General features: G+C 41.6%; 1 protein-coding gene across 1 annotated transcript in view; it reads left to right on the forward strand.

The window, feature by feature from the left end:
- LOC122019585 (cycloartenol synthase 2-like) overlaps window positions 1-26,198 on the forward strand; it is a 125,464-nt gene that overhangs the window by 93,768 nt on the left and 5,498 nt on the right. Inside the window, exons 11-20 of the mRNA XM_042577040.1 lie at window positions 2,402-2,515; window positions 2,610-2,732; window positions 2,850-2,972; window positions 3,037-3,135; window positions 3,205-3,261; window positions 4,050-4,096; window positions 4,192-4,335; window positions 15,940-16,117; window positions 21,855-21,935; window positions 22,579-22,662. Of these exons, the coding sequence (XP_042432974.1) occupies window positions 2,402-2,515; window positions 2,610-2,732; window positions 2,850-2,972; window positions 3,037-3,135; window positions 3,205-3,261; window positions 4,050-4,096; window positions 4,192-4,335; window positions 15,940-16,117; window positions 21,855-21,935; window positions 22,579-22,662 (1,050 nt within the window). The remainder of the gene's footprint in view (window positions 1-2,401; window positions 2,516-2,609; window positions 2,733-2,849; window positions 2,973-3,036; window positions 3,136-3,204; window positions 3,262-4,049; window positions 4,097-4,191; window positions 4,336-15,939; window positions 16,118-21,854; window positions 21,936-22,578; window positions 22,663-26,198) is intronic.

Consider the following 26,198-nt stretch of genomic DNA (forward strand, 5'->3'; position numbering starts at 1 on the left):
GTGGATGAGATGGCAAAGCATCTTCAAGGTATTCATGAGCGGGCGAATCTAACAATTATGGAAAGCAATACTAAGTATAAGGCTTGGGTCGATAGTCATTGTCGACAGGTACTATTTAAGATTGGAGATTTTGTTTGGGCTATATTGACTCATGATTGTTTCCCTATTAAAGAGTATAATAAGCTAAAGGATCAAAAAATTGGACCATGTGAGATACTACAGAAGATTAACAACAATATTTACAGGTTGCACCTTCCTAGTCGTTTGAAGACTTCCAATGTCTTCAATGTAAAGCACTTAACTCCTTATTTGATAGATGCTGACGAACTAATATGAACTCGAGGGTGAGTTCTTTTCAACCTGGGGAGATTGATGCAGTCCCAATCCATGATAAAGCCTAATATGACCTTTTAAACTTTAAAAGGGTATAACTTTTGACTCAAAACTCATAATTAAGCTCTATCGATGGCCATATCGAATTCAAAAACCTACGTTTGTTTTGGGTGAAACCGTAACCGCCAAGTTTCGGCCCCAAATTCCACCATGCAAACTCTTTTCAAAGCCCTTTCGCTATTTTTAGTCATATTTGTTTTAGGATATCTAGGATAATTTTGATATTCCTAGTATTTATAGGGGAGGATTTGTCTTTATTTGCATCTTGTTTTGAGTTAAGATCATTCAGTTATGTACTTTCCTTTTCGGCTAAAAGATCTATTTCTTTTCTTTACAAGATTGAAATTAAGATATATTAATTGTAATTTCTTTCCTAGGATCTTAGGTTGTGGTCTATATAAAAGTCATGTATAGATGTTGAGGAATTATCTTTTATTCATAATAAAAAATTTTATTGTAGTAAAACTCAGAGAACAACGTATTTCTCTTCGTTTTAGGAGGATTCTCTTCTTGTTTTCTCCTAATATTCCTTTCTCAGTAGCCCGCAGGATAATCGCTATCTTGTCTGGCATCACCATTATGTGACGAATACATGGATTCTTCACAAATTTAGAGATGAATCCATGGATTCGTCATAGATTTGGCGACGAATCCATCGATTCGTCATGGAATCATTGTAGAATGGTTTTTTTTTTTTTAAAAAAAATATGTCTGAAGCCGTTTGATAGACAAAGAGAGCTTGAAATAATATAAAACTAGTTTTTATGTATTTGTCTAATTCTCATTCTATGACGAATCCATGGATTCAACGTAGAATGGGTATTTTTCAAAAATAAAAAAAAAAATCGAAGCCGGTTGATAGATCTAGAGAGTTAGGAATGATATGAAACCAGTTCGTATGTGTTTGTCTAATTCTCCTGATTATATCCATGTCTTTAAATATCAATTTTACATAATATATTGAGATGAGTGAATTTTTAAACACGAATTAGATTTTTCAAACACATTCGTGTTTAAAAAATCACTAATCTTAACATATTAGGTTAAATTAATGTTTAAGGATATGAATATAATTAGGATAACTGGAGGAGCACATAAGAATTAGTTTCATGTCATTCCGAGTTCTTTAAGTCCATCAACCAGCTTGAGACATTTTTTTTTGAAAAAAATGATCATTCTGCAACGAATCCTTGTATTCATCACGGAATGAGTCTTTTTTAAAAAATAAATAAGTCTAAAGTCGGTTGATGGACCTAAAATGCTCGGAATGATATGAACAAGTTTCTATGTATCCCTCTAGTTCTCCTGATTATATCTATTCGTTCAAATATTAATTTGACTCAATATATTAAGATCCGTGATTTTTTTTAATACAAATATTTTAAAAAAAATCTAATTCATGTTTAAAAATTCACTGATCTCAATATATTAAGTCAAATTAATGTTTGAAGGCATAGATATAATCAAGAGAATTAGACGAACATATTGAAACTGGTTTCATATCATTTCGAGCTGTTTAGGTCCATCAACCGATTTTAGACACTTTGATTTTTTTTTTTAATTTTTATCCATTCTATGATGAATTCTTAATTCGTCACAAAGTTTGCAATGAATATTGAATTTGTTGCAATATTTGCAATGAATCTGGAATTTTGTCACAAAGTTTACAATGAATATTAAATTTCGTTGCTAATTAGCAACGAATTTTGCTACGAAATATAATTTGTTGCCAATTTACAATGAAACTATTTTGTTACTAAATTCGTTGCTAAATAGCAACGATTTCTTATTTTGTCGCTAAATTTGTTGTAGATTTGGGACGAAAATTTTTCGTCCCTAAATTTCGTCCTTAGATCCAAATTTTTTTTAGTGTAGCATACGAGTTAAATAGAATGTGAATGAAAAACTCAAGCCAGTCTTTCTTTCTGACCAACACGGTAAATGTTTTACAATTTATGCAGCAATTATGTGAGAAATGTTGCTTTCTTCTGAAACTTCATCTATATAGGTACTTAATATGCTTTGTGTTTGGATTGAAGACCCAAATTCAAAGGCATTTAAGCTACATCTTCCACGAATATATGATTATCTATGGTTAGCTGAAGATGGAATGAAAATGCAGGTACACTAGAATATGCAACACATGTACTCTTATTAGTTTTTTTCACTTGCGAGAATCATGTACAGAAATTGTTGCCGTATTGTTAATTTTGCAGGCCTGTAATGGAAGCCAGTTGTGGGACACAGTTTTTGCTGTTCATGCAATTATGTCAATTGATCTTTCTGAGGAATTTGGTGAAACACTCAAGAAGGCTCACGAATTCATTAAAAGTTCACAGGTTAGTATTTTTTTTTTTAACAAAGTTCTTAAATTATGTACATTCTTCTACTGAATATTTACCCTTTATTTAATATGTAAATATATACATTAATTTTTCACTTCTTTTCATTGGAAGGTCCTTGAAGATTGCCCTGGTGATCTTGATTTTTGGCACCGCCACATCTCCAAAGGTGCATGGACCTTTGCAACTGCAGATCAAGGGTGGACTGTCTCAGATTGTACAGCAGAAGGACTTAAGGTAACTGCTATCTTCTATTGGCAAGCCAAATTTCTTGATGTTGATGCTGATGTTTCTTCTACAGGCAGCTCTCTTGTTATCTAAGGTTACTCCAGAGATTGTTGGTGATCCAATTGAAACAAGGAAGCTTTATGATGCTGTTAATATCATCCTTTCACTAATGGTAACAACACCAAAAATAGATGCAAATACTTAACAGCAACTTTTTCTTCTAATTGTAGTTATGTTGCAGAACAAGGATGGTGGTGTTTCTGCTTGGGAACCTACAAGGTCCTATGCTTGGTTGGAGGTATGTACTCCAAGAGCATTATGTTGCTATTGCATTCTGCATATGTTTCTCAATCATGTATCTAGAGTTTGTTCATAGATTAATTCACTTTGGACAAATAGGAGTTGTTTTTATAGAAAGGACTTATCCTTGAAGTTGTTAATTTTCCTATTAAATTGTGTTGATGAGACACATGAGCACTTATTAAATGTAATTTTAAAGATGTAAAAATGACATTAATTATTTTTTACTATTGATTATGGTCATTATTATTAACTAAATTTTTGGATCATTAGTTTAAGGCATTGTTATGTTAATTCAAGAACCATAGAAATTTTGTATAGTCAAGGGAAGTGTGAGAGGAACACCTCTCACGACAACAAACAAATTGAAGTGGCTAGTTTATATCTGAAATATCTTATTGTATCTTCCTTTTCAATTTCAAAAAACAAAAAACAAAAACAAAAAGTGAAAACTTGTCAACAAATTGGTCTCTTTTTTGGTCTTTGAAGAAAGAACTAAATCCAGGGACATTTTTCACACTTTTCTAATTGTGTATAATGTGAGATTTCGTGGAACAGAGTTGGGAAATGAGAACGATGTACAATTTAACAAAAATTTCTCTATGAACCTCATGTTTGGTTCACAATCATGGTCTTGATAAGCCTAATCCCTTAGATATACCGCAAAAAGTATTTATGCCTGTTTGGTTGGTTCAAAATAACCTAGAATTTTTATCTATAAAATTAGGATAGAACATGATATGTCAGTCATCTATCAAAGTCATAACTTTCTTTTTTCTTGTACAGATTCTTAACCCTACTGAAACATTTGAAGATATTATTATCGACTATTCGTAAGATTTCGTCACTTCTATTTCTTAATATAACAATTCTTGTTTATTTACTTCAAGTTTTTTATATGTAGTTGAAATGCAAATGTCATTTGCAGGTATGTCGAATGCACCTCATCAACAATTCAGGCATTGACATCATTTAAAAAGTTATATCCAGGTCATCGGCGAGATGAGATAGATGATTGTATTAACAAATCAACACGTTTTCTTGAAAAGATACAGCGAGATGACGGCTCATGGTTTGCACTTATAGTTGCCTATTTCATTTAAATTCATTTTGTACGGCTCTCTTTTGTTATTTGTTTAAAGAAGTCAAAAAAAAAAATTGAAAAGTTCTAAGTAGTTTAAGTAGTCAAATTCAAATTCTTATAGTTTATTATATTTTTAAAATATAGTGGGAGAATTTTTAAAAGGTTGTTTAATTTTAAAAAAAATCAATTGAGATAAATTGAATATTTATTTTATAAAGAATGGGATCACATATGATCCTGTTCGAACCAAGGGTCAACGAACGCTGGGGATGCGACGCTCCTTGCTGGGTCCTCGAGTGCTCCGGTGAACCTGCAGCAAAACCGAGCCGGGAGGGGTGTCCCGGCGACGGCCCTCCGACGCTCAAGTCAGGCGAGGAATAACAAGAAGGTGGTCTCCAGATCAAGATTTCTCATAAGACTCGTATACCTCCGGTGAAGAAATGGAGACCTTATATAGACCTCCCGAAGAAGCCTGGGCGCGCCAATCGAAGCAACCACCTGCCTTTGACCTTGCCCAGGTATGGGTCTGTTAGAAGGGACATGCCTAGATATGGATTTGTCAGGAAGATGTTCATGAGGCCATACTGCTACTGTATCAACCTTGCCATGATGTGACGGCAAGATCCTCCCTTGTGTGATCTTGTGTACGGCCTAATCATCAGACATGCTTCTGCTGATGTCCCATATCCCGAGCCGAGCGCATAGGCCGCTCGGCCACCTTTGTACCCTCGCCCTTATCTTGGCCGAACGGACGGCCCGCTCGGCCCTTTGGTTCCAGCCGAGCGGCTCCCGCTCGGCCCTTCGATTCTCCTGCCTTGGCGTCGGAAACTCAAGCCCCTGGATGGGTTATCCCTAGTTCCGCTCGGACCTACTCAGCTGCTCGGCGTAGCCATTAACCGCTTAGTCAGCCCTTCATCGGTCATCAAGCTGAGACCCTTCAGGAAATGGGTCTCCCATTCTTACCGCCGGATCACTTGCCTTCCCTTCAAGTCTAGTCGAAGGAGGCAGTGAGTCCGACTGACTGGACTATATGTGTCCGAGCGAGCGGTCGCCGCCTTTCCGTAGCTTATAATATCCCTGGGGCCGTTCGGCCCTTCTGCCAAACTCAGCCGTTCGGCTCTTCATTTCGGTTGTCTTGTCGCTTAATGTGGATATTTGCTTGTCTAGATCTTCTCAAAAATCATGCAAATCCTCTCCATTAAGTCGGAGCATGCGCGGTATGGGCGCATTAATTGCACTCGGTGACAGGGCGCCACGTGTCGACCATTGTGTGATGGCGGCGTCACTTACGATGGGACGCCCCCGTTTGAAATGGACGGCCCGAGGGCGTCCTCGTTTCTCGTGACCTAGATCGGACGGCGGAGGCTGGCCATCCTCGGCCGTATAAAGCCTCCTTCCCTTTTTTGGCCGCATATTAGCTCGCGCGTTGCCTTCTGCCTCGTTCTGTTGCTGCGGTCTCCGGCGATCTAGTGTCTATTTTTAGGCGGCGATCATCTCATCGGTGATTCTTTCCACCCGTTTCCTTCCCAGTGAGTCTTCTTCCTTCACTTACTAGATCTTCTCTGCTCATTTCGCCCCTTTCGTTTCCCTTCCTTCGATTTCTTGCCATTCTTTCGCTTCTCCGAGATGGCAAGCTCCTCTGCACCCGCTGTTGGTGTTCATGGCCCTTGGTACCTGACCATGGAGAGTCGATTTGATGAGGAGGGTGCTCGGCGTCTTGTTCGGACGTATGGAATTCCCGATAACTATGAAATAGTCGTAGCCGACCCGACCGACCGACCACATGACCCGCCGATCGGCACAATCTGTTTCTTTTTAGACCAATTCCAGGGTGGCCTTAGATTTCCTACCCATCCCTTTATTTTAGAGGTTTGTAACTATTTTCGCATCCCGCTCGGCCAACTTGTGCCGAATTCCTTTAGGCTGCTGAGCGGGATGGTCGTCCTCTTCAAGCTGCACAGTATCCCTCTTGACCCTAAAATATTCCACTTCTTCTTCTACCCCAAACAATCCGAGCTGGGGACTTTTATTTTCCAAAGTAGAATAGGCTTTAAATTTTTTGACAATATGCCGACCTCCAACAAACACTGGAAGGAGTTTTTCTTTTATATCCGACTTCCCCAGCGGCCAGCATTCCGAACCAAATGGCAGACCGCTGTGCCGACCGAGCCTATCTTCATGCGCTAACTGGTTGTCCGGTCAGCGATACAAGATCGATCAGCTGCTGCTCAAGGGGGTGTTGTATATTTTCGGATTGTCTCCCGTTCGGGCAAATCTCCCCGTCCGCATGAGTAAGGATTCTTTACTCTCTTAGTCTTTTTTGTCTAATTGATTTTAATTTCGTTTACTGCAGCTGAAGTCATGTGGTGCTCTAAGGCTACCGCTCATTTGAAACTGAAGGCCGTGGAAATTGAGGCGGCCACCAAAAAGGAGCTCGCCGAGTGGGGTCTCATTCCCAGCCGCCCAGCAGACGCGGGAGAGGGGGGGGGCGCAGTCCGCCCCTGAAACAGATGCTGCCCCATCCGCTTCAACAGAGGTTGAGGCGGATCCTGTTTCCTCAGCCCCCGCCGAGCTGGGGGTCCCTCAGGTCGGGGATCCACCGCTGGAAGTTCGGCGAAAGCGTCGAAGAGACTCCAGCCTTCCGCCGCCACAAGAGGGAGCACCACAGGTGCCAATCGGCGTAACTTCGCCTGCTCGCACGCCATCACAGATCGGGACTCCAGCGGCCTCGCCTACCGCACAGCCTTCCGGCTCTCCTCCCCGGACTCGTCGCCGTTTACGTCGGTTGGGCGAAACTTCCACCATAGGGGAGTCTTCGCGACAAGCGGCTGCAACTGAAGAAGCGCCGTCCGGCCATCCGACCATCAAGACCACCCTCCGATTCCCATCGGAGGAATATTTACTGTCTGCCGATCGGCCATCAAGCCCTGTTCACGAAATAACCTTGACGGGTCCGCTCGCCAAGCTTTTTGAGGACGCCCAGATTCAGGTTGCCCTCATGACGCCCAAGCAGCTCGGCGATAACAATATGCAGCAGGCCACACAGGTAAATTCATCTTTCTTCATGTGTCATGCTATTGTTTGACTCCTGATTTTATTATTTCCTTACAGCGTTGGGCTGAGCAAATCGCCACTAGCCACCGGCTGGCCGAGCTGGAGGATCTCCTGGAAACACTCCAAGTATCAGGGGGTCCATCGGCCGAGCGGGAGAAACAAACTCTCGAGGCCGAACAGAAGAAGGCTGCTGATCTGGCTGCAGAGGTGGCCCGACTCGAAGACTTGGTGAAGAAGCGGGACGGGGACGTGAGACGCGCCAGTGGCCGGAAGAGGCGGGCGATTGCTGATCTGGACAAAATGAAAGTCGAAGTCCGGGCCCTAGATCAGCAGTCTAAGAAGCTAGAGGCCGATCTGAATGCCGAGCGGGAGATCCGTGCAGCCGAACGCACAAAAGCTGAGATGGACTTGAAGGCTGTCCAAGATACCTTAACCGCTTCCCGAGCGGCACTCAAGAAATATAAGGAGGGAGAGCCAAGTCGGCTAGCCGCAGCGCGCCAGGAATACCTCCGCTCGGAGCGCTTTGGCGAAAAGTTTGGTGGCAACGTCTCCTCAACCTTCCTCGAGGCGGTCAAGGTCACCACGGCGTACTTTAAGAAGGGGGGGGGGCATCTTCCTGCTGACCTGAGCATTCCCCCTCCCGAACTGGCAGCCATGATTGACGACATCCCGGACACCTTTTTTAATTTTGAGGATCCGGAGTGATGCGGGTTATTTCAAGTACTTTCTGTATTTCATCCGCTCGGCGGATGTAAAATTTTTGTACGTGCCGTTCGGCATAATTAAATTTTTTTTTTTTCTAATGAAACGATGCCCCTTTGCTTGTCTTCCTACTCATTGTCCATAATATTCTTCTGTTTGCTTAACGTTGATGCTTAGAGTCAGTCATGCTCTTAAGCGTTCTCCTTCACGCGCCCGATCGGCTTGCACATTGCATAAAATCCGAGCGAAGAGGCCTACTCGCTCTGCACGTATCCTGCCTGCGTGAAGTCAACAAACGCCGAATATTGGAGGACCAACCCCCAATCGGGCCTGAATGTTTTAATATTTGTAGTTTCCGCGATTTCTTACTCTGATATTCGTTCGTCCGCTCGGGGTATTTATAGTCGCCGGACCGACTTGATTTTTAACGACGGTGTTCGTCGATCTTTCCGCTCGGTTTTTATAGCCGATCGGCGCGGCTCTTGATTTTTAACGACGGGGCTCGTCGGCGCGGATGTTTATAGCAGATCGGCGTGGCTCTCGATTTTTAACGCCGGGGCTCGTCGGCGCGGTTATTTATAGCCGGTCGGCGCGGCTCTACGGTTTAACGTCTGGGCTAGACGGTTTTTCGCTCGGTTTTTATAGCCGATCGGCGCGGCTCTCGATTTTTAACGACGGGGCTCGTCGGCGCGGTTATTTATAGCCGGTCTCGATTTTAACGACGGGCTCGTCGTGTTATTTATAGCGGTCGGCGGCTCTGCTTAACGTCTGGGCTAGACGATTTTTACGGCGCGGCTCTCGATTTTAACGACGGGGCTCGTCGGTAGCGGTTATTTATAGCCGGTCGGCTCTACGGTTTAACGTCTGGGCTAGAGGGTATTCGATCGGCGCGGCTCTCGATTTTAACGACGGGGCTCGTCGGCGGTTATTTATAGCCGGTCGGCTCTGGTTTAACGTCTGGGCTAGACGACGCGATTATTTATAGCCGGTCGGCTCTCGATTTTAACGACGGGCTCGTCGGCGCGGTTATTTATGGTCGGCTCTATGATTTAACGTCTGGGCTAGACGGCCTTCAAGGCTAACTCCTTACCAGGTCGAGCGACATTGGCCTTCATAACTTATCTCGCGCTTGAACAGTCTTTGTGCCCGGCCGAACGGCATGGGTCATTTGCTTGCGAACCTAATCGGCTGGGAGGCCTTCACTTATTCGGGTGCTTGGCTCGGATAATCCATATGCCCCTTTTACCCAGCTTGGAGAACGTACTCTTGGCCGAACGGCTCAAGGTCTGCTTCGAGAATTTTGGCTCGGATAATTTATCTCCATCCGGAAGGTACTGGGTCTTTGATCCTCGAGCGCTTGGCTCGACCCATTTACCTCCGGCTAAGCGGCTCGTGGCCTTCGTTTCTTGCCAATGCCTTATATCTGTTCTCTTGATTCTTCATTTCTGCATTTCCAGTATTAGTTGAAAAAAGTACATAGGATGATTTACATTGGCACACCTTTCACCCCGCCCGGTAAGGCTGGAGGTGGTTCGCGCTCCACGGCCTATCTAACTGCCGACCGTCCTCATCCTCCAAATAATACGCGCCCGAGCGGAGCTTTTCGATGATTTTGAAGGGACCTGCCCACGGAGCTTCAAGCTTGCCGACGTCGCCGACCAGCTTGACTTTCTTCCAGACAAGGTCGCCGACCTGGAATGATCGGGGGATGACGCGCCGGTTGTAGTTTTGCTTCATCCGTTGACGGTACGCCATCAACCGAACGGATGCCTTGGCACGCTCTTCGTCGACCAAATCCAGCTCCATATTCCTCCGCTCGGCGTTGCCTTCATCATAACACTGGACCCGGATGGACTCAACGCCGACCTCAACCGGAATGACCGCTTCACCTCCGTACACCAGATGAAAAGGTGTAACGCCTGTTCCTTCCTTAGGAGTTGTTCGGATGGCCCATAAAACGCTCGGCACTTCATCTGGCCAACTTCCTCCCAAGTGGTCGAGCCGAGCGCGCAGGATACGGAGAATTTCCCGGTTGGCCACTTCAGCTTGACCGTTGCTCTGAGGATAGGCCACGGATGTGAAATGTTGCTCAATGCCGTAGCTCTTGCACCAATCCTCTAACATCTTCCCTGTGAACTGCCGCCCGTTGTCGGACACTAGTCGACGAGGGATGCCGAAACGACAAATGATGTGTTGCCAGATGAATTTTTTAACCATTTGTTCAGTGATCTTTGCCAGCGGCTCGGCTTCCACCCATTTGGAGAAATAGTCGACCGCCACTAGTAAAAATTTCCTTTGTCCGGACGCCATCGGAAATGGACCGACAATATCCATTCCCCATTGGTCGAACGGGCATGAAACGCTTGACGCCTTCATTTCTTCGGCCGGTCGGTGGGAGAAGTTGTGATACTTCTGGCATGAAAGGCAGGTAGATACTGTCCGAGCGGCGTCTGTTTGTAAAGTTGGCCAAAAGTATCCGGCCAAGAGGATCTTCTTGACCAATGAGCGCCCGCCCGGATGACCCCCGCATGATCCTTGATGTACTTCCTGGAGGATGTAAGCTGAGTCCTCCGAGCTTACACATTTCAGCAATGGGCGCGAGAAAGCTTTCTTGTAAAGCTGATCTCCAATGAGTGTAAACCGACCAGCTCTTCTCCTGAGGAGTCGGGCTGCATATTCATCGGAGGGTGTGGTGCCCGAACGGAGGAATTCTATAATAGGTGTCCTCCAGTCGCTTGGAAACGTGAGGCCTTGCATCCGATCGACGTGTGCCACCAGCAGTACTTTTTCAATTGGTTGCTGAATGGCAACTGGTGTTATTGAACTTGCGAGTTTGGCTAACTCTGCTGCAGTTCTCCGCTCGGGATCTTCGATAAGAACCTCTCGAAAGTAGCTTTGAGTTTTCAAAGGCCTCAACGAGAGTTTAAGCCGAACATTGATTTCAAAGGTGCGAAAGTTGTTGAGCGCCAACCGTGAGTCCAATAGAGAGTCACCCGACCAAGCACCCACATGCCGGGCCGCCTGCAATCCGGTTATGAGGCCTCATACTCTGCTCCGTTGTTGGTAGCTTTGTAATCCAGGACGGATAGGTGCATCTTCTCTTCTTGAGGTGAGAGCAGCAATATTCCAATCCCGCTTCCGAGCCTAGTAGAGGACCCACATATATTCTCCACATAGCTTCGGCTCTGGCCTTTGCACTTCGATCACAAAATCAGCCGGATTGGGCTTTGATCGCCGAGCGGGGTTGATATTGGATGTCAAATTCACTTAATTCGCCGTCCACTTGATGAGCCGTCCGGACGCTCCTGGAACAGTACTCTTCCGAGTGGACTGCTCGTCCGGACAATGATGGTGTGAGCCAAGAAAAAGGCGTCGAGCGGCTAGAACTAAAGCAAAGGCCAACTTCTCGAGCCGGTGTAGAGATTCAAGATCTTTTAAAATGTGGCTTAGAAAATACATTGCTCTTCGCCGCTTGCCCTCACAAGTGCTGAGCCTACAGCATGCTCAGTTGACGACAAATAAATATACAGTGACTCACCCCCGATCGGCTTGGCTAGCACTGGCAGAGAATTAAGATATGTCTTCAATTCTCCGAAAGCTCGGTCACATTCTTCATCCCACTGGAATTTAGTAGCCTTGCGCAGGATCTTGAAGAATGGAAGGCTCCGGTCGGCGGTTTTGGAGATGAATCTGGACAAAGCAGTTATCCGGCCGGTCAACCGCTGCACTTCCCTTGTGTTTCTGGGAGGAAGCATGTCTTGCAGAGCTTTCACCTTGCTGGGGTTGGCTTCAATTCCCCGCTCGGTCACTATATATCCCAAGAAACGCCCTCCTTTTGCTCCGAAGAGGCACTTTTGGGGATTTAGCTTGACTCCATATTTGCGAAGCGTTCGGAAGGTTTCTTCCATGTCCTCGAAGAGATCGGCCGCTCGGACGGATTTGATAAGAATGTCGTCCACATAGACTTCCAGATTACGCCCGATCTGCTCCTTGAACACCTTGTTCATCAAGCGTTGATAGGTGGCCCCGGCATTTTTCAATCCGAACGGCATCACATTATAGCAATATGTGCCGTCGGCTTACCTTTTCTTGATCTTCCCGGGCGAGCGGCACTTGATGATATCCTTGATAGGCGTCAAGCATGCAAATTAATTCGCAGCCGGCCGTAGAGTCCACCAGCTGATCTATCCGGGGCAGAGGATAGAAGTCCTTGGGGCATGCTTTGTTCAAATCCCGAAAGTCAATGCAGACTCTCCACTTGCCGCCCGGCTTGGAGACCAATACCACGTTGGCCAGCCAGCTCGGGAACTGCACCTCGCGTATGTGGCCGGCCTCCAGAAGTTTTTCTACTTCCGCCCGGATTATAGCATTCTGCTCGGCACTGAAATCCCTTTTTCTCTGCTTCACTGGCCGAGCATCCGGTCGGACATGCAATTCATGCTGCGCTAGGCTTGGCGAAACCCCGGGCAACTCATGTGTCGACCAGACGAAGATATCATGATTTCGTTGGAGACATTGGATCAGTTCCTTCTTCTGTTCCTCCTCCAGATCAGAGGCGATAAAAGTTGTAGCCTCCGATCGGGTCGGGTGAATCTGTACTTCCTCTTTTTCTTCATAAATTAAAGAGGGCGGCTTTTCGGTGATGGCATTTACCTCGATTCGGGGTGCCTTCCGAGCAGAGTTAGATTCTGTTCGGACCATCTCGATATAGCATCGCCGAGTTGCTAACTGATCACCCCGTACTTCTCCCACTTTGTCTTCGACGGGGAACATCATCTTCTGATAAAAGGTGGAGACGACCGCCCGGAACTCACTGAGCGTCGGTCGTCCCAAAATGACGTTGTATGATGAGGGAGAGTCCACCACCACGAAATTTGCTGTTCGCGTCCTCCTGAGCGGCTCTTCCCCCAATGAGATAGCCAGCCGTATTTGTCCGACCGGCTGCACTTCGTTACCCGTGAACCCGTAGAGCGGCGTTATCATGGGCAGCAACTCGGCTCGATCAATTTGCAGCTGATCGAACGCCTTCTTGAATATAATGTTGACCGAGCTCCCTGTGTCAACAAATACGCGATGAATAGTGTAATTTGCTATTACCGCTTTGATGAGCAGAGCGTCGTCGTGGGGCACGTCTACTCCTTCTAAGTCTCCGGGCCCGAAAGTGATTTCCGGTCCACTTGCCCGCTCTTGGCTACAACCAACTGCGTGGATCTGTAGCTGCCGGACGCCCGCCTTTCTGGCTCGGTTGGAGTCTCCTCCGGTCGGCCCGCCAGCAATAACGTTAATCTCGCCCCGGGAAGTATTGCTTCTGTTTTCCTCTTCCCGAGCGGACGGTCGTGACCGTTCTCTGGACGCCCGGCGATTCTCCTGTCTCGGAGATCGGTGTCGATCGGGTGTCTATTGATGTCGCCTTTCAGTGCGGGTCCGGTCAGCTTCATGGGTCCTTTGTCTCCTGTCGATGGGAGGAGACCGTCGTTCGGCATTCCTGGGAACGGGATTGGCCACGAAGGGAAGACTTCGACAATCCTTCGTGTTGTGCGTATTCGTCTGGTGGAAGGAGCAGAACATAGGGGTCCACCTCTTCTTTGGCTTGGGCCGAGCGGCAGCCACTTCTTGTACGTGCGACCTGGCGTGGGGGGATCGGATTGCTTCAGCTTTCGGTCCTCTAGGTGGCTGCTGAGCGGCGTGCTGTTTCCGCTCGGCGTGAATAGGTGCCCGCTCGGTGGGAGTTTCCTTTTTCCGGGCGGCTTGTGCTTCTTCCACGTTTATGTATTCGTTGGCCCGATGTAGCATATGATCATAATCTCGGGGCGGCTTTCGGATGAGCGACCGGAAGAAGTCCCCATCCACAAGGCCCTGAGTGAAGGCATTCATCATCGTCTCCGATGTGGCCGTTGGGATATCCATCGCCACTTGGTTGAATCGCTGGATGTAGGCTCGAAGCGATTCTCTCGACTCTTGCTTGATGGCAAACAAGCTGACACTTGTCTTCTGATAACGCCGACTGCTAGCGAAGTGGTGGAGGAAGGCCGTTCGGAAGTCCTTGAAGCTAGTGATGGATCCGTCCGGCAACCTCCGAAACCACCGTTGAGCCGATCCCGAGAGAGTTGTAAGGAAGACGCGGCACTTTACTCCATCTGTATACTGATGGAGCGTAGCTGTGTTATCGAACTTACCCAGATGATCATCCGGGTCCGTTGTTCCATTGTACTCGCCGATCGTCGGAGGCACGTAGTGCTTGGGTAGAGGATCTCGTAGAATAACCTCCGAGAATTGACGATTGATCCGCTCGGGAGATGAGTCCGCTCGGGGAGCTTTCCCCTTCCTGTCATCCCGCCTTGGCATTTCGTCTGAAGAAGAGCCTCTATCTCTTCGAGCTGGTGCGGCTTCAGGGGTGCGAAATAAGGCCCGATGGAATGCGACGGTGGCTTGAGGTGCTTCCGCTCGGCCACCAGACGCAGATGTTGCTTGTTGCTCCGGCTGATGCTTTTTGTTTTTGCTCCATAAGTTTGGTGGCCCTCATCTCGACTAGAGCATCGAGTTCTTCTGTTGAAAGCGTCACGGTGTGTTGTCGTCCAGCCTCGTCCATTGTTCCTATTCGAATGCAGGTGCGTTCCCACAGACGGCTCCAATTTGATCCTGTTCGAACCAAGGGTCAACGAACGCTGGGGATGCGACGCTCCTTGCTGGGTCCTCGAGTGCTCCGGTGAACCTGCAGCAAAACCGAGCCGGGAGGGGTGTCCCGGCGACGGCCCTCCGACGCTCAAGTCAGGCGAGGAATAACAAGAAGGTGGTCTCCAGATCAAGATTTCTCATAAGACTCGTATACCTCCGGTGAAGAAATGGAGACCTTATATAGACCTCCCGAAGAAGTCTGGGCGCGCCAATCGAAGCAACCACCTGCCTTTGACCTTGCCCAGGTATGGGTCTGTTAGAAGGGACATGCCTAGATATGGATTTGTCAGGAAGATGTTCATGAGGCCATACTGCTACTGTATCAACCTTGCCATGATGTGACGGCAAGATCCTCCCTTGTGTGATCTTGTGTACAGCCTAATCATCAGACATGCTTCTGCTGATGTCCCATATCCCGAGCCGAGCGCATAGGCCGCTCGGCCACCTTTGTACCCTCGCCCTTATCTTGGCCGAACGGACGGCCCGCTCGGCCCTTTGGTTCCAGCCGAGCGGCTCCCGCTCGGCCCTTCGATTCTCCTGCCTTGGCGTCGGAAACCCAAGCCCCTGTATGGGTTATCCCTAGTTCCGCTCGGACCTACTCAGCTGCTCGGCGTAGCCATTAACCGCTTAGTCAGCCCTTCATCGGTCATCAAGCTGAGACCCTTCAGGAAATGGGTCTCCCATTCTTATCGCCGGATCACCATATATAAAAACAATATTTTGAATTAATAAAATTCTTTTTTGGTTCATTTAATGAGTTTTTTTTTCTGGGGTTGTGGGATTTTGTTGGTGAGATATTATTTTTTTCTTTTGGTGAGAGTAAAGAGGTTTTATTTTCTCTTCGAGATATTTATCCCTATACTTCAATACTTCATCTTTTTTGGCAAAGTTAATTTGACAATTCAATTTTAATGCTGAGTTAGAAAGTCATATTTGGAAAATCTAAATATTCTGTTTCATTCAAAGATTCATCAAGCTGGTGTGTTATAGTCTGCAACTGTGGTTACTAATTCCTAAAGATCCATCTTACTGAACTATCATTTTCCTCTCTCAACTAGTCTTATTTTGGTATTGCCAAGAACAAAATCTTTACGGTCATTCATTACAAAATTGCTATTTAGGCATTTAAACTTTTGACAAACTGTTAACTACTCCTAATAGGTATGGATCTTGGGGTGTTTGCTTCACTTATGGCACATGGTTTGGAGTGGGGGGACTGCTTGCTGCTGGAAGGACATACGAGAACAACTCTTGTATTCGAAAGGCATGCAACTTTCTGTTATCTAAACAACTGGACTCTGGTGGTTGGGGAGAGAGCTACCTTTCTTGTGTAGATAAGGTTAATTCCTAAGTTATTACCCATTTATCTTTTCAAGTTTCTTCCCAGAATCAGCACGAATTTATTGCTTCTAGTTCGTTTTTGCGTATAATATTCTCTGTGAGAAGGAAATTGACATAGGATATGATAATGATTATCCTACATACTGACGAGAACAAAAAATTAAAGAAAAGATAAAAAGAGAAACTGACGAAAACAAAGATAAACTCATGTTCTCTATATTTTACCAAAAAAGAAAACTTAATAAGAGGATAATTTCTCAAATAGCTAAATAATATTTATATAGAATTTAAATCCTAAGACACAAAGAAAGAAAAACATATAAACCTGAATTTCTAATTCATAAAGAAAAAACAAATTCTATCATAAAGATAAATACTCATAATTTTAAAATTTCTAGACATACTCAAAATTAAAAATATAAAAAATGATAGAAATTATCAAGAATAAAACAAATCCAACGAATTCTCTTGTATCAATCGCCTTGATTGAAAAGAACTTATCCTTGAATTCAGAGTAATGTCGGGTGGTAGCCCAAGAGGAGGATTATCTGTATTAAATTGAAAAATCTATTAATAGCTATATGCTTTTCAGAATCCACAACAATCCAATGGAACTTTATTTTAAAACTTTAGAAATCAAGGTAGCATTTGGTTTAGAGGTTTGAGAATGAGGGAATAGATTTATTTTCAAACCTTATGTTTAGTTGATGGGAATAGAATCAAGATTTTGGAATGAAACCCAAAAACTTGGATATGGATGAAACTCACACTTTCCCTTGGATTTTGATGGAATGAGAATGAGAATTAAGTTTTAGACGAAAATACCCTTAGTATATTTGTTTATTTTTTCTTTCATTTCACTCTCTCTCCTTATTCTCTCTCATCCTACTTTCTCTCTCCTCATTCTATCATCACACTTTTTCTCTCAACATACTTTCTCCCTCCTTATTCTCTCTCATCACACATTTTCTACCATTTTCTCTTTATATTCTCTCTCATCACACACTCTCTCTCATATCATTTTCTCTCTTCATTCTCTCCCCATTTTTCATCAAACTTTCTCTCTCATCATACTTTCTTTTTTCTCAATCTCTCTTACCATACTCTCTCTCCACATTTTCTCTCACCACACTTTCTTTCTCTTCATTATCTTCCTTCACACTCTCTCTTCTCATTTTCTTTGATCACACTTTTCCTCTCTTCATTTTTTCTCATCACACTTTCTCTCTCATCACATTTTCTTATCATACTTTCTCTCCTTAATCTCTCATTTTCTCTCATCATACTTTCTCTCTCTTCATTTTTTCCTCATCACTTTTCTCTCTCAGTACACTTTCTTTCTTATCATACTTTTTCTCTTCTCAATCTCTCCTATCACGCTCTCTTTCCTCATTTTCTCTCATCACACTTTCTCTCTTTTAATTTTTTCCCATCACATTTTCTCTCTTATCATTCTCTCTCATCGTATGTTTCTCTCACATTCAGCTTTCTCTTTTATCTATTTTTTTTTCTTATTTTTCTCTAAGGATAAAAAAGAAAATTTAGGTTCATTCCGATTGAAAATATTCAACTAACTAAATATTATTTTTAAGAATGATATCGAATCTCATACTCATTCTCATTCCATAATACTATGATACTCATTCTCATTCCGATTTGTAAGAGAGAACCAAATGCCACCTTAGGTACTATATTTCACACGTATCAATTTCATCAGTAAACTGTATTTCAACCAAGTTGGTTGCTTCATCGGCTTCAATCCTCTGATCGTTTGTGTCAGCAACCTACGTATTTAAAGCATCAGCACCAATAGTCAGAGGCTTCTCAACCCGGTCGAAGTTCATCACTACGTCAAAAGAAGGTGGCAAAGCCATATAAGATAAAGTTTCTGACACAGCTGCAGCTGCAGGTGAACCCTCTTGAACAACTTCACGCATATCTCCATAATCATAACCAAGATCATCTTGCTTGATTTTTCCTCTCATCTCTTTGATTCTTCTTAATTCTTCCCTCCATTGATTTTTCTGAAGTTTAACCTGGTAATCGTATTCGTCAAAGTAGGCATTGCATTTCTCCTTAGTAAACTTAGCAAGCTGAGCCTTTTTAAGGAGTTTAAAGGGGTGGAAGGTGATCATATTCATCTTCTCCTTCGTTTACATCCAATAAATCATCCAAATTAATATCCGAATCATCATTTTCACCACCCTGCTTAGCAGGTAACTTTGTGTGTGCTCTGGGCTGCAAAAGTGATGACAACAAATATGGAAGAGGTGGAGATTGAAACCTGAAATTAAAGAGCTTCCCAGAAGAATCTTGAAGTTTCAAAGGGAATTAGTTTCAGATAAATCTTTGAAGAGTAACACAAAAGGAGCATCTCTGTTCTCCAACCTCTCTCAGTAGGCAATACCCTTTCACCAACTTTGTTTCTTCGACACGAAGGTTGATTCTCAACAAGAGCAACCAGATTCATCAAGCACATGTCTCCAGTTGTTTGACGAATACATTGTTGAACAACATCTGACTTCTGAGCTACAGACATCTCATAGCTAAGAGAAGAACCGTTTGGTCCTTCTGGCGGAGTAGAGGTAGCATGTGTGACAGCGATAATAACATTAAACCAGATGGAGGAACACAATATACTAGTAACTGAGCGTAATAGAGGCAAATTATTCAGATTACGTGTCTGAGTATCAAGGCAATCTACAAGGAGAACAATGTCAAGAGGACATCCTTTGATAAATTTCTTTGTTGAGATGAGTATCTTTATGTTTGATGACTGTTCTATTGCAGAAGTATTGAGTCCTGAAGTATCAACAACTCTAATTTTAATCCCTCCTAAAGTTCCTGAAATCTGTCTCAAATAAGTTGTGGCCAGCTTAAATGCATTTGTCTTAATCTTCGGATGGCCAACAATAGAATTAGTAGCAGCACTCTTCTTTCCAAGGACAAGAATATTACAAGAGAAGTCCATGATAGTTCTTATCAAACCTAAGCCGTATGAATTCTAGAAGGCCGAAATAAAAATTCGAATAGAAAAAATAAAAACATATGAGCATGGATCTTCGATGAATCTTCGTTTCATCGAGAACATAGTATAAGAAAATAAATATATAAACATAATGACAAAGAACTTGATTGAAGAATCATATCTTTATCATTTAGCGTCATCTAGAAGATCCTGAAGAAAAAGAAACAGAAGCAAATGAGGAGGATCTTCCAAGGGGCTTAGGGGATGACGGCGCAGAAAAGTTTCTTGTCAATGGGAAATAAGAAACTAAGTCAAAATTCTACCCTAAATCCTTAGGAACCTCTCCTTATGTAGGCAACCAATCTGTTATCAACCCATAAATGATAACATTTTGGAAGGGTTTTACACATTCAACTCACATCTAATAACCTGAAACCCACTAAACATAAGTTAGATCATTTTAAAGGGTTTGGATAGTATTTACATGTGCAACTAAATTACAAATAAGTCCATCGAATAGAGATAATTATATCCAACAGTCCAAACCCTCCTTGTCATTAGCCTCTAGTTGCATTGCCTTTCTCTTTGCACTTTCAGCAATAAATGCACGACCAGTTTGCCTTGCACGTTTGATGCCTTCTGTATGACCAAGACGATGTAGAACTTGAGTAGCAACTGTACATCATCAGGAGAATGCCCCCGCTTCGAAACACGGCGAAGGAATTTCCCCCTTATATGCTCAAACTTATCATAATGTTTCCTTTCCGCCTCATCCATTATCTCATAATCTCCAACTACTGATAAATCAGCGGGAGTAAAATGCTTGAACATAAAGAACGTTGTGGCATCGATTTTAAAGATGAAATTGAAGAACCTAGTCCGGTAAGGGGGATCAGCCGAGAAGAGCTTATTACCACCTTGGAAGATTAGAGTAATATTGCCAGTGCTTTAAGTAGAGAAGTCAGTGCAGCAGAATCAAATATCTCTTCACCATTGCCACCCTGGTCGAACTTTTCATCCTCATCCCTTGCCATACTTTCATCAATAGATTCATTGTCATGCACTGGCTCGCTAATCACCTTGGTTGTGTCTTCCACATCTTCCTCAATCACCTGGTAAGGCTCCTCGATGTAATCATTGATCAATCTTGCACCTTATCTTAACGCATGATGTTTTCGAAACAAGATTGGAGTGTAACCAAAGGGAAGAAAGTGACACTTCATCTTTTTTTTCATCTTCTCCCAATCCCTTATCTTAGTCGGGCTTTGTTGGTCTCGTGAGCAACACAAGTGCTCCTACATTACTGATGCTAGACCTCTGAGTTTGAAAGGTAATCAATTTTACTTTCACCTGATCAAAAATTTCCTCATAATAAAAAATCATCCTCACTTCATTGATCCATTCAATAAAAAATCCATTCTCTACTAGTAATGTACCAAAAAATATGTGCAGATTAATTTGAAAATCGAGATTTCCATAGGGCTCCTCTTGACCACAACGTTCCTAGTATGTAGTCCATTGGTGATAAATGTTCTCGAAGGAAGACTCAGATCCATGATATAAGATCTCACAATCCTCGAGATCTCGCACTACTAGATGCAGGATTAAATCTATGACTTGCCTCTGTAAATCCTCAATCATCATCATATCTTGAATGCTACAATCACAGTGCCCGACTTTTTCAATCTAAACCTGACTGTTGATGCGACCGTGACCATGACCATAATAATTTTCCATTGGATATGATGACTTCCTCAATCGGAATCTCCTTGCTTTGATACTAACACATTGGGAAAGACAGTGATTATCTTCAGGCCGATGAGAAGAGGGAATTATGGAGAAGATAAAAAGAGAATCTGCCAAAAACAAAGAGAAATTTTACTAAAAAAAAAGAAACTTTATTAAGAATAGAGGTTAATTCTTTAAACAGTTAAATACATGTTTACAGATTCCAAATCCTAAAACACAAAAGAAAGGAAAAACATCATAATATATAGATCCTCAATTTCTAACTTGTAATGAAAGGAAAAAAATCTTATTAGAAAGAAAAAATACTCATAATCTTAAAATCTCTAAACTGATTTAAAATATAAAAATACAAAAGATAGAAAATATTAAAAATACTTAAAATACCAGAAAAACCTTAAGTTACAAAAAAGAATAATTTATTTAAAATAATAAAAAATCCAATAAATCCTTCTTTATCAAAAAAAAAGAAGCAATATTCTTGGATTATTTGAATGTTTATGGTCAAATCAGGAGTAGTAGCCAGTAACATGATTATTTGTTGTCATTTTCCCTTTCTTTGTTCCTTATAACATTTTTATGTTATAATTAGATATCAAATTTAGCAGGAAAGGCATCTTCAGCAGATCACAAGGCAATGCCTTTACAGAGAGTTTCATTTGACCTTTTGATGTCTTTGAATTAGCAAAGATGTTTATCCATGAAATAACACACTGATTTCTTCTCGTTCATTCATCTTTATATTTTAGTTTTATTATCTGTTCAACACAATATTGGTGCAGTAGTCCTCAGATAGTTGGGGCATCATGTGGAAGTCTGCTTGAGTATCTGAATCTTATTATACAGAATTCATCAAATTCAAATTTTTTTATATAAGTTTACTAAATAAATTCATTCCAATTCCAATGTGTACCCTACAATTATAATTGTGTCACAGATCTTTGATTGGACCACTTTATATTTCACATTATCAAGATATATCGTAAGTGACTTAAATATTTCTCGTGTTCTCTTTGAGCAGGCTTACACAAATCTTGAGGGCAACAGGGTTCATGCAGTGAATACAAGCTGGGCAATGCTAGCTCTAATTGATGCTGGACAGGTCAGTTTTTTTTATGATCACAAATCTTATGAGAGCTAGGATTTCCTAGGATTATAAATTCACAAACAATTTTTTATCTAGTGAATGACACAACATACCTTTTCCCTATGGAGAAAGATTGGAAGTAAGGTTTATAGGAAGCAAAGAAAGAAAATAATGTGTGCAAGTTAATGCAAAATGAGTCAAATGCTATATTCAATGAACATTATTCTTGTGTTAAGATCTTGGAAAGAACTAGAAATAATTCAAATGTTCAAAATTAACATGTGGAAAAAGGTTTGAATTTGGATATTGGGGGTTGCTAAAAGGGCCAGCATAAGAAATATTATATCTTTGTTCAGCTGTAACTTCAACGGCTAGAGAATAATATGATGTCTTTCACTGTAATGAGGATTCTAAGCTGCAATAGGCATAACAAACAAAAAAGGCACAACTGAAGGTTTTTAAAGCCAGTCATATAATCAGCCGCAGCAGCAAGCCTCATTAGTCCCAAGTATTTAGTCATATATATCTATTCTCCTTAATTAACTATTTCCTCAATTATTGTTAGGTTGTCTTAGTTTTTGTGTTAATAAAATGTTCTTGAACGTAATGATGTAATAGATGAAGTAACATTACTTCTTTCGAATTTGTGTTGGAACAGGGTGACAGAGATCCAAAACCATTACACAAAGCAGCCAAGATATTAATAAATATGCAAATGGAGAATGGCGAGTTTCCTCAACAAGTAAGACACCTTTTTAAGACTCAAAGACCAAGCTTAATTATTTCTAATGTCAAGTTTACTGCTCATGCATATCTTGATTTTAAAAAAGTGCACATATAATATGAATGTATTATCTGTACAATTTATTTGATGGTGTACATTCATGCTGTTGGCAATGTTAGAAAGATGAAGGGCTCCATAATGTGCAATTAAAGCACCAGTTATAAGATCAATGGATTCTCCTTTAAAAAGCATCAAGAACAATCGGGAAAAGGAAGAAGTGGAGGTGATCTAAGCAATCAGCAAAAGAGAACATCTAGTGAGATTGGGATTTGGTTTGTGAACCAAAGGAGAGCTTTTCGACCTTGTATTCTGATCGTTCTTCCGACGTCAAGACGAGATCAAGAGCATATGTGGCCGTCGCCAGGCGAAACCTCAATTGTGTCAATTGTCACTAGGTAAGATCGCGACGCAGTTGCGATCTACCGCCATTGTCAAGCCCCAAAAGGACGCTGACTATCTGCTTCCGTGGTCGGAGAGTACCGACGATAGCGTTGAGAGGCCGACGATCGACAATCGACCATCATGACAACCTTGTTCTTGGCAAAGAAAAAGAACAGTAATTATTTACTGTTCCTCCTTAAAAACAATATTTTTTTAGAAAAAGTTAGATTTTAAAAATTATAAAAATAAATACAAATAAAAAAAGTGAAAGTTTCTCACGACAAAGATTTTTTTTTTTGAAACAGTTAGTTTCTTTTATAAAATTAATTGAAAAATAATAAAACTTTGTGTTTTTTAATTTTTCAATTAATTATGCTTATTTTTGTTTGGAATTGCATGGCTACCTAATGGTCTAATTCTAATCTATCTAGTTCATTTGAACTAAATCATATCATATTAGATTGGTTCAAACAGATCCCAATACGGTTCAAACTATTTGTTGGTTTAACTAGATCAATTAGTTTGAGTTAGTCTTAAATGGACTTAGATTAAACAAAACAACTAAATATTCCAATTGGTTTAGTTCTAATGAGGACAAGGAATTTAGGGTTCAGTTTCTTGATCGACCAATCTAGTGTGTCAATCAACTGGAACTCTCCAGATATAAGAAAATTTATTTTTCTTATTTGCTTATATATGTTGTATGTATATTGTTCCAAACATATATGAGAATTGGATTTAACCGATTTTGTTATTGGTATGTCGATTTTGTATTAACATTATTATTTTCAATTCCAAATACCACAGATAATATACACGACGACTAGTTGCAATATACGATAACATGAGCTTTGAGAGAGGAGCTTGATTATGACCTGGTTCATAGAGTCGGATGGCTTATTGGTCGGCTTGATCGGTTGTTTTGGAAACTCGAACGAGAAGAGTTTCCAATTTTGGACAAAGACAGAAGATGAGCTCTAGTTCAATCACTACCAGAACATCTTAGTGATATAGCACACCAACTATGGAATCTTTCTAAATCATATTCAGATATGTGCAAGCAATTACTTCATTTAGCATGAGATTCTGAAGAATCAGAAGAGGATTCATATCTCGAAGAAATGAATCTTGTAGAATCTGAGGAGGATATAGAAATGGATCCCACATAATCTACAGAGAATCTAGAAATGGATCTCATAGAATCTGAGAAGGATCTAGAAATGGATGCCGAAGAATCTGAGGAGGAAGATCCTGAAAGGAGGATCTGAAAAAATGTGTGGAAGATTCAAAAATGGATCTAAATATGGATCTGATAGATGATACTGAAGTTGATTTTGCCTTTATCGAGTCTGGGATGAACGGGATAGTATTGCCCATTGCACTAGTATTTTTTCTAGTAGGAGTGGTGTTAATTTATCTCGCAAAGTAGAGTTCAGTTGTTATCACTATAACTATGTGGGACAGTATTAAGCTTATATTAATAAAATTATATAATAGAAATTGTTGTTTTGCACAAATAGTGCTATTTTAATAAAAAATTATGTTATGCGTTAACACACTTGAAAAAGAATGTTATGTGTTAACAGTCTTGAAAGAATGATTAATTCATTTAATAATATGTTCATTGCATGATTAGTTCATTTGATGAGATGTGTGTAATATAACTGATCAATGTTGATTAAATTGGAATATACAAATGATTAGTCGAAACATAGTTATCACTTGATTATGTAAATCAATTCTAATTTACACTGAGTCAATAATTAATTACACGCATATGAATTACAATAAAATAATAAATAATGTGTTTATTTATTGTAGATTATGACAATTAAGAACATCATAACTTAACTCAATAAAAGAGAAAAATTATATAGGGATAACTATAAAATCTGGCACCTTAAGATACAATATGTTCTTAAGGAACAAGAAGTTCTAGAGGCCATAAATCAGTTTATAGATGAACTTGCTGATGGTTCTAGAACACAACATAGAAGTGATCTTGATGCTTATGAGGTATGGAAAAAAAGGACTTCACTGCTAAGGGGATATTAATTAGTTCAATGGTAAATGACATGATATTTGAGTATGAGCTATTACCATCTACTCATGTTGTCTGGGCAGCCTTTAGAGAGAAGTGCATGGACTAAGTCTGAGTAAGTTTTGTCAGCTGACAATTAAGTTTGACAGCTATAAAAAATGTCTGAATGTTGCCATGACCTAGCATCTGAGGGAAATGACAAATATGATTTGAGACTTAAAGGTTGTCAGTCATGAGTTGACTCATAAACAACAAGTTTAGGCAGTTATCCGCTCCCTTCCTGACTCTTAGAAAATGATAAAACAGAAGTTGACTCATAGTGAAAGTATCAAGACTTTCACTGATGTCTCACGCTATGTTGAACTAGAGGCAGAGAGAATAGAATCTGTAAGGATTTCTCGCCAAGCTTTTGTAGCTGAAGGTTCTGATTCCAAGAATAAGAAAATGTTGTTTAAGAAAGGAAAGGCAAAAAGAAAAGAAACTGGTTCTGTTACTGGGCAAGACTGAATCAAGAAGAAAGAAAAGAAATATGGACAAAAATGTACAAGCAAGCTGAGTTGCTACAATTGTGGCAAGAAAGGTCATTTTGCTGGGGATTGTACTGAGCTAAAAAAGATAGATCCATGAGCATTATGTTAGAAGTTTACTGCTGTTATCTGATTCTTATCCTTTGTGGATCATAGATTCAGGAGCAACAAACCATGTAGCTCGTGATCGAGCTAAATACGTGGAGTATCGTCGGGTATTAGCTGATAACAAATGGATATATGTGGGAAATAATATAAGGATTGAAGTCAAAGGCATTAGCACTTGCAAACTCAATCTCCGTGGCAGATGTACTTTTTTTTTTACAAAATGTCATGTATGCTCCTGAGATTCGACGAAATCTGGTTTCTATTACTAGTCTTCTTGATTTAGGTTATTGTATAAACTTTTATAATCGTTGTGTGAAACTTCGCATTAACTCTGTGTTAATTCAGAATGGTTGTGTAACAAATAGTTTTATGGTTATTGATGTAGAACCAAATAATAATTATGGAAATGATGCTTATTTTTCAAACATTACTCATAC

The sequence above is a fragment of the Zingiber officinale genome, chromosome 9A (genome assembly GCF_018446385.1).
Source record: "Zingiber officinale cultivar Zhangliang chromosome 9A, Zo_v1.1, whole genome shotgun sequence".
Lineage (NCBI taxonomy): Eukaryota > Viridiplantae > Streptophyta > Magnoliopsida > Zingiberales > Zingiberaceae > Zingiber > Zingiber officinale.